The 9,323-nt window shown below is 38.1% G+C and overlaps 1 protein-coding gene across 1 annotated transcript; it reads left to right on the top strand.

The window, feature by feature from the left end:
* Positions 1–143: 143 nt before the first annotated feature.
* LOC101857875 (proteasome subunit beta type-2) lies at positions 144–8,681 on the top strand. The gene is made up of 6 exons (XM_005098340.3): positions 144–322; positions 551–673; positions 3,238–3,308; positions 5,264–5,426; positions 6,613–6,662; positions 7,884–8,681. Exons 1-6 carry the CDS (start codon positions 232–234, stop codon positions 7,989–7,991), a joined length of 606 nt encoding a protein of 201 aa, XP_005098397.1. The 5' UTR covers positions 144–231; the 3' UTR covers positions 7,992–8,681.
* Positions 8,682–9,323: the final 642 nt, after the last annotated feature.

Below are 9,323 nucleotides of genomic sequence, written 5' to 3'. Positions count from 1 at the left end.
GATATACACAAATTATAAACAGACAATATACTAATTTGTATTTTTTCTTAAAATTTTAAAGTAAATAAAAATAGAAGGTAGAAAATTATTTGTCACAAGTTGTTTTCTTAGAAAAATTATACATTTTATATCGAACCTTCATGATACTGCAAAATGCAAAACAACGACTGAGACCGAGGACTGAACGCTGAACTCGGAACTACTGAGACTGAGAGACTGAAAGAACTAATCATGGAGTGTCTTATCGGAATACAAGGAAAGGATTTTGTCCTCCTGGCGTCTGACACAGTATGCGCTCGGAGCGTAGTTGCTATGAAGGATGGTATGTTCATCGTTAAATGTTGTTTTAGATTTCAGAATCAAAGTAAAAAGCGGTACTTCACTGCAACTGCAGTGTTGTTCGATGCATCCCACCTGTTCTCGATAAGACCATGACAACAGCAGACTCCACAGCATACAACCGTACATGTAGATCTAGATCTATTCCTAATTAGTCTGTGTGTATATTATATGCTTCATGCTATTTCAATAGGTACATTTATATTTTCAGATCACGACAAAATGTTTACCGTGAGTGACAATCTTTTGATGGCTGTTTGTGGTGAGGCAGGAGATAGTATACAGTTTCCAGAGTACATTTCAAAAAATGTTCAGCTGTACAAGATGAGGAATGGTATGTTGGATAGATGTAGATTCTAGAATCTAGATCTATTATGTTGAAACTTTTTGCTTTGGTGAATGTCTGTTTACTTTAGTTTATATAAGAACTAATAGAATCTCCTTTGACTTTTCCTTTTTGCCTTCTGTGGTATTGACCGTATTGACTCGTGTGGCTCCATATTTTCTGTTAACTTGGTCTTCCGTTACTAGAAATCTAGATTCTCTAAATCTAGAATCTAGATGGGAATGAGATGAATGACATTGGCATGGCATGACAGTGAGGTTGATAAAAAAAACTATATAAAAAAGACATAAAAGGTACTCCAGGTTTAAATAAATTGTGTCTCTGTTGTAGATTCGGTTGGACAGTGCCTTCCTATGACTATGGGACACAATGATCGGATAGTTAGAGAACGTTAGGTGTACGCAATTGGCCGATATTTATAGTAGCAGCCATCAACTATCCGCTTGTCACAATGATGCGGACAATGCTGGCCAGCATTCACGACAACGTCTTCATTACATTTTTACTCATTTATCATTTTGAATTTCATTTGTTATTAATTTGTGCAACTTAAATTTAAAACTTATTGGAATTTAGTTATTTGGTTCATATTTTCAGATTGCTGAAAGAAGTCTCATTTATTCCCCCTGGATTTAAACTCAGTACTTGTGCTAAATTATTAAGTTTTTCTTCCAAACTTTTTTCTGTAAATGCAAATTGCAGTCAAACTTGTCTAAGATGGCCACCCGCAGGGCTGTCAGCCATTTTGATTTTTTCGTAATCATTACGATTTTTTAGCCTCACTACCAAATTCCGATCTCAAGGCGATTTATTACGATTTTTACCGTCAGCAGATTTTTGGCGGCTGAAAAATTTTTTTTTTTCCCTTTTAAAAATATTATTTTATAAGTCTTCGTGCAGGCCTGTAAATTGTCCGCCAATAGCCGGAAAACCGCCAATCTCTAAATCAACCCCCCGCCCCCCCTTAAAAAAACGAACGTGCGAGTTACCCTTGCCCACAATAATACCGCATACAAGTAGAAGCATCGCTGCCACGCTACTGAGACCCAAGCAGTCTAAAAATAAATTTTAGCGATCGGCCAACATGCGGCGTGAGGCGGTGTGCCTTCACCCCGCTCGCTTAGCCCATCTCGATGCTTCTGCCGCAATCTCTCGTTTGCCCTGTTCAGACATATTATTTTTGTTCGTTGTAATAGTAATCTGAAAATGAGAGCACTATTACGAATTTTTATGGGAAATTACTAATTTTCTTTATGGTCATAACTAAAAACCATGGAGATGGGTTGGCAGCCCTGCTCCCGTTGTCGAGGAGGAAAGTGGATGTCTTAGACATGTGGCCATCAAATACAGCGTCATTAAAATATTTAAAAAAGAGAGTGTCTACGTACATGGTAACCGGGCAAGTAGTCTCAGAGTCTACTTACATAGTAACCGGAAGGTCCACCTTCGTTCTACAGAGAAGGATCATGTTGTGCGACTCACCAAGTTGTGTGTGCACTGTGCGAACTCCGACATTCTCCGATGTCTGCATTTTGTGAGGCCACATTGTTTGACAATGGCCATTTCAGCTGCCTTTTTTTCTCTATATCTAAGTTCATAGTCATAGACACCTTACAAGTGTAGATCTAGATGCACGACTGCTCCATCTGACCCCTACAGTGGGACTTTACCGATATCCCGTTTTTTTTCTTTGTAAACTTAATTTTGCTTTCGCTTGGGTTTAGCGGGCAAGGAAACTCCCGAACTTTGATACAGCTGAAGAGATTGAGGGGGCTGTAGGTGGGCTCCAAACAGGCAGTCAGCGGTGCAGCGTTGTGATTGACCTGTCCAGTGATGAGTGAGGGGGGTGGTGAGGCAAAGCAGTTACCTTGCTCAAGGGGTCCCCAAAACTTTATACCCGGTTACAGTGTACGTGGATACTGAGACTATGTGCCCGGTTACTGTGAACGTAGACATTCCCTTGAAAAAAAAGGGGGGGGGGAATCATGGGAAGTGGCCGTTTATACGGGTGATTGTGTTGTGTGTTTATAAGTGGCCCTTAGAGTAGGTTCTACTGTACTTTATTCTTTTGCAACTGGTGTGGTTTTATGCTCTTGGAAGTAATTTAAAGGTTCTGGAGCTGCTGCAGCACAGATAATAAAAAATTTTGATTCCCCCCCCCCCCAAAAAAAAGTCTGTCATGTTGGCCCAGGCAGTATTCGTAAATTAAAAATCAGTTTTGAATGTTATAAATATTATTGTCTTACTTTTCTTGTGGTCAGAGGAAAATATAATCCCCAATTTTGAGCTGCTTGACCTAGTAGAAAACACCATGAGTCAGAGCTTGGTTACAGAGTATCGACTTAAAGGAATAAAAGAAAACGCAGTCTGTGATCATTGTAACGCTCCGGGGGTTGTTATACTTTGTCTATACTGAACTTATTATGTGATAAGATACCACCCTTTGTTTCTTTTGATCACCTGCATCATGAATGTTTGGATTATGGCTTACAGCCTGCCCCCTCCCCCATTGTTTGGTTATTATACATCTTATTTTGTGTGTGGTTTTTCAGGGTATGATTTGTCCCCTCATGCTGCAGCTAACTTTACAAGAAGGAACATGGCTGAGAGCTTGAGGTCGTCTGTAAGTATGGGAGAGCTTGTGATTTGAACTGTCTGTAGTGAAGATCTTATGATGGCCATGGACTATATTGTGGTCGTTATTCTATTGCAATATTAAATTAATTTTTTTTGTGCTACAATGTTCATATAATGTAATATGAATATTATTTCTTTGAATTAACAGTTAGAGTGGGGCTCTCGTAGTCAAGAGGTTATGGTGTTTGCCTCTCAATCAATTGGTCCCGGGTTTGAATCTGGATAGCGACGGAAATTTTCTTCTCTGAAATTTTCTCCTTTCACCCCCTTTCCTGGTTTCTAAATATGCTCTGTCGTCTGTTTTCGTCTCCACTCTCTTCCCCCATGCCCTCACCTCCGTTGACCCCTCCTGTGGGCTCCTGACTCTTTCTGCAGCCTTTCTACCGCTACTCCTTGGCTCCTTTTTACTGTTGTCTTTCAGCCACACCCTTAATCTTATGGTAGGTAAGATGGAATGCATAGTCATCTTGGATAAGGGCGAAAAATCTCGGAGGTCCCGTGTGCAAGTTGCGCACGTTAAAGATCCCTTGGTGGTCTAAAAGCGATAAGAGTAGGCTTCGGCTGCCACCTGGGCAAAATTCAAAATTTCCTACCAACTGAAAATGTTTAATGTGTCCCGCGCGCTCTTTTGACCTTACGCAGTTGCGAGTGCCGTAAAACACTTTAAATCCCCCCACCCCCACCCCCCCCCCCCAGTTAGAGTATAAAAAGCAAACTTTTTGTAAAGACGAGTTGTTGACTTTTTGAATACATAATAGTACTCTAAGATAAAGCAAAGTTCTCACTGTAGATAGTCCAATGAATTGAAGCAGCCTGCTGAAATTTTGTATTACATGTATGCTGACTTCACTGCATTCTGTAGGGCATCCTGACAAAGTGGTAGTAACCATGCCACAAACTTCATTCTGTGCAATCTGTGTCTTCTTTGGTGTTTGAAAAGCAGTAAGTCTCTAAAACAATTTCTTTAAAAAAGAATGTTTTAATGACACATCAGTAGTCAGGATGACTGGCTTACACACACCCTATTTTTTTGTTTTGTTTTTTTCTTCTTAGTTGTAATGGTAGGAATGGTGGGGGGGGGGGTTGTTTGTTTGTTGTCTTTTTTTTTAGACATGTATTTTCCAGTGATGCACAAGTTTTCAATACACCGCTCCTGTCTGTGTTGTATTCTTCACAATGACTAAAGAGAGGTCCTAAATGTAAGAAGAGAGTGATAGGGTGAAGGGAAAGACAAATGTAGCCACCTCTTATTCAGTGGTGTCAGCTGCTCATGTTGTCTACTAAGCTGAGCTGCTCCCACAAACATGATCTCTCTCTTTGTTGTGTGGTTCAAAGGTATTTCTTATTTGTATGTTTTTATTTTTTTGTTTCTCTGAGTCATGACAGGTTGTTATAGAAACTGCAAGCTACCTTTTCCCATTCGTTGCCTTGTGTTACCTTTCTTTTCTGAGTAAACTCAATTTGTCATGTTTTTTTAAATTAAATTTTTGTTGTTGAGATCTAGCAACAGTTTTGCAGCGCTCTCAACACAGTTAGATTGTATAGATGCTACATCTTACATTTAACTTTCAATGAAGGTGGGGTCCTGAGGGTGAAACTTCTTTTCTTATTCATTATCGTACCTTTCACTTTCACTATTTCTACATTACGAGCACCATCTGCATGCAAAGATCAGGTTCAGGGGTAAGTCCTAGTTTTTGCTTCAAAAGAGTTTTAAATAAACTTGTTTGTGTAGTTGGTGGGTGCTCTGGTGTAATTTTCTCCTTCCTTTCTATGATGAAATATTTGTCGTCTTTATCTCTCCTCCTCCTTTTCTTTGTATCTCTAGTAACACCTCTTATCTTCGGCTCTAAGTGATATGACATGTTTGTGTTGCAAGTGCCATAAAACTTTTTACTAAAACTAAAAATTTAAATTTCTGTAACTTATATTCTTTTTCAGAGAAGCCGTTTTGTCAATCTCCTTCTTGCTGGCTATGACAAGGATGATGGCCCCTCTCTGTATTTCCTGGACTATTTGGCTTCCCTCAACAAAATGCCATTTGCAATTCACGGCTATGGCAGTCTGTTTGCCCTCAGTATCATGGACAAATATTACCAGAAAGGTAATGTTATTGTTTATCAATGCTATGGAATTTATACTTACTTAAAAAAAAGAACTTTCTATCTAAGTGTTAGACAGTACAGCATAATCTGCTTTATCTGAAATTTGTGGGACTGTTGGCTTGTCATCGGTTTAGCCAGGTTTTGTTTTATAGAAAAGTTGCAGAGATAAAAGAAAAAAAACAACTGGGAGGGTTTATATTTTCACTGTATTTTTAGTACAATGTGCTTCTTCTAAGATATGATAAACATAAAAAGACAGATTTTGTGCCATTTTTTTTTTTTGTGCAAAAATTTGGAAACAAGGTGGGAGTTGTTTTTTGTCCTGCTGAAATTTTCCATGGTTGTTCTGCCATTATGTCAACGGGTAATGGGTGGATATACTTGTTGAAAAGCGTGTCTTGCCTTTTGGTAGATAGATATGGAAGACTGTGTGTGTGTGTGTGAGAGAGAGAGAGAGAGAGAGAGAGAGAGAGAATGTGACTGAGCTATAGGAAGCCCAAGGACACCTTGTACATGCTTGTGTGAGTGAGCTGTGCATTATTGTATTTTTATTTTTCATTGTACATAATTGTCATCTATCATTGTTCATGAATGCAATGAGTGGCATTTTTGTGTTGTGGCTTAATCTTTGTATGTTAAAGTTTCCCTCATTGACCAATGTTTATCTTATCATATCCCGTTTTGTCTCATCTTTTTTACTGATTTGCAAATTTGTTTTGTTATTCTTTTCTTTTCTTATTTGCTCACCTTTTCACTGTAAGAGAGAAAAGTCTTTGGCTTTACTTTTGTTTTTGTCAGTCAGGAGAAAAAAGAAGATAGAGGTGTTTATATGGTCGCTTTAAATTTAAAGCACAAGGGGGCCATCCTGAAAAGTGCTGTTTGGAAAAAATCGAAGGTAACGTTTTTTGCCCCTTGTTCGGTTTCCCTTTAGAAGACGAAAGTTTTCTCTATAACGAAACAAATATATACACCAATGAAACCAAACTTCTCCTGTAGGTAGGGCAATGCTCCCTTTTGGTGTAGGTGGAAACCCCTAAAATCTGGGTTAGCCTGCTTGTCATTAAAAGCGATCATATTATGTTCCATGTGCAAACAGTGCATATTATAAATTAAGTTTAAGAAGTTTATTGTCATTATCATTTATTTTTTTTGGGTCATTTTTATAATTGTTTATTTGTTCAACAGATCTGGATTATGAGGGAGCGAAGGAACTATTAGTGAAATGCATCACTGAGGTAAGTTTTAAAAATTATTATTATCACCATTAACTCATTGAACCCTGAGAATGTGACAAAAATAACACCATAAACTAATATTGTAATGCAAAAATTTGAAGACTACAACTAGATATTCATATATATAATACTTAACTCCTCTCAGTCAGAACAATGTGCTCCTAGTCATTTCCACTTACCCCCTTCTGCCAGAATGACACAGAGCTTGGGAGAGCTTGTTGTTTTCGCCTCCCCTAATTAAATGCATATTTCCGTCCAGTCCTCCAAATCCATGTGTATAGTATTGGTCAAGTTAGGAATAGACGTGATAGTACTTAGTACTTTCTTTGTTTATGAGAATTGGGTACTTGAAGGTGTTTTTTTTTTCTGCTGTGTCACTGACAATTTTGGATCTAGAATCTGAGTCCCTTTCCAAACTGAGAGTGCTTATCAAATTCTTCTACTATATATCTGCTTTTTCAGCATTTAATCTGACTTTAAGCTTTCCTGTTTCTACCAATGGTTAATTTTTTTTGGCATGGGGAACCGGGTAGATAGAGTTTCAAATTTGTCGGTGATGAAAAGACTTGAGCAAATTCTAATTAACAGTGCTGACTTAATTCTGGCTGTTCAGGAAAATCCATGCAATTAATTCTGGCAGATAGGATGAATTGTTATGATATACTGTCTTGCCAAGTCATCAGGCATCCATAGTTCTGGTATTTTTTATACAATAATGAAAAGAAAATGACTTTGGGTTTCTAGTAGTAGTCCACCACATGAACTTCTGTACTTCAAAAATCTTTTAAATTTCCAGTTAGGTAAATGATTCAACTAAGGCTTTGTACAAAAATTATGTGGCACTTTTAGTGTTTTAGATTGCTGTCATTCATTAAGAAAATGTGAAATCCCGGCCTGTCTATGTTTGGAAGTAGGACCAAACCAATATCTCATGGACGTTTGGGAGCAGGGCTCTGTGAGTTCTCCTTTTTGTTCTTCTTGTCCTCCTCCTCCTTACTTAGGCAAGCAGTTTACTTTTACTCCTGACTCTGTTTTGGCAAACAGGTAACAAGTCAATTTTGTGGTAATGAAAAAAAAAATTTTTTTTAATGGGGGTCTTGATGCTTTGTTTTTGAGTGGTTTTTTTTTCTTCCATTATTTTGATGATCACTGCATTATTGAATTGATTATTGAGAGTACTTAATACTGTACCGTAAAGACAATGCTTTCATTTTTTTCCAGATACAGAAACGGTTCATCGTCAACTTGGGAAAATTCCGGGTTCGGGTGGTGGACAAGAGTGGTATCCAAGACAAGGGAACAGTTCAAGCAGAAGCGCCCAAAGCCTGAACAAATGATTGTTGTCTAGAACTGTTCTAAGTGTGTGTGTGTGTGTGTTGAGTGTATGCTGTTGAAATAAAGTGAGGATGTAAGAATAGAGTGGCTTGGTGTCATTTTGAAAGAATGGATGTTGGTTTGTTGTTGTGTTCTAAAAAGGGATTGATTTGTTTGTGCGCAATGTCTCGATTTAAAGATGAAGTTGATGGGGTGATTGAAAAATTGGGACGGGATGCTGTTTTAAATAATGGCTTACAAATTTTGTTCTGTTCAGGTGATGGAAGTGTGATATTATTGAAGTGAATTTGGGCTCTTTACCTTTCTTTGTGCTACGTGCAGGATCAGCCATTCAGCTAGGTCCAACACACCCAGTTTGTTTTGATTAAAGATTCTGCTTTTTAAAAATAACGTACCGGTATGGAGTTTTGTTGAGAGGGATACTTTACGAAACAGTACATTTTGGTTGTTTTTTTTAAAATATGAAATTTTAAAGCAATGTAAGCTAAGAAAAATGTGAAAAGCTGCAAACTAATTACTGTTTTTAGGTCATCAGTTCTCAAGCATTATTTCTTCTTGGAAATAGTTTGTAGTCCCATGTAATTTGATTTTGGTCATCTTTTTTTGTTTCCCCAAGACTTGTTGGTTTAACATTTTCATCATTGGTGAGAAAGGCAATTGAGGGAATAAATATTTCATACTGTTTGTTTGTTTACTTTTCATTTTTGTGTGTGAGATTATGTAGAATGCACATAGCAAAATTAGTGGGGTGTGGGAATTATTTTTTAAATACAGCAGTCTCCGCTAAAGATTGTACATAACGAGATAGTTCACTCCTCACTTTGAGGCAATTAAAAAAGTGTCCTCAAAATCCGGTGGACCCTCTTCGAAAAAGCGCTGACTTTGGAAACAGAGTTACCCTACTTGCATGAAAAACAGTAAAAGCGAAACTGACAAGCTGTGTTGTTCCTATTCTTCTGAAGAAGAAACGAAAGAGAGCTTCAAAACAAAGACTGCAGCGCCATCTGAACCAATGCGCGGACTTCTGCGGACACTTTTTTGGCCAAGTGAACTATCTTGTTATGTGCAATCTCTATCTCTGCCCAAGATCCCGGTGCTTGGGAACAAGGAAAATGCGTGATCTTAGGGGACGCACCAAGGGAAGAATCTTCAGTGACCTATGTTCAGGCTCACAAGCAGTAAAATTGTTTCCCCTTCACTCTAACTCTAAAATGAACTGACGTGACCCCAGGGTGGGTTTATAACTTACTGCGAGCAAAGAATGACCAGTCACATTGGAATGAGACATGCCATTTTCACTTATTATCCTATTATGAGTCTCAAGAT

Source organism: Aplysia californica, unplaced genomic scaffold, assembly GCF_000002075.1.
Source record: "Aplysia californica isolate F4 #8 unplaced genomic scaffold, AplCal3.0 scaffold00180, whole genome shotgun sequence".
Lineage (NCBI taxonomy): Eukaryota > Metazoa > Mollusca > Gastropoda > Aplysiida > Aplysiidae > Aplysia > Aplysia californica.
Note: the sequence above shows the minus strand (reverse complement) of the source record. Positions and strands in the feature narration are given on the sequence as shown.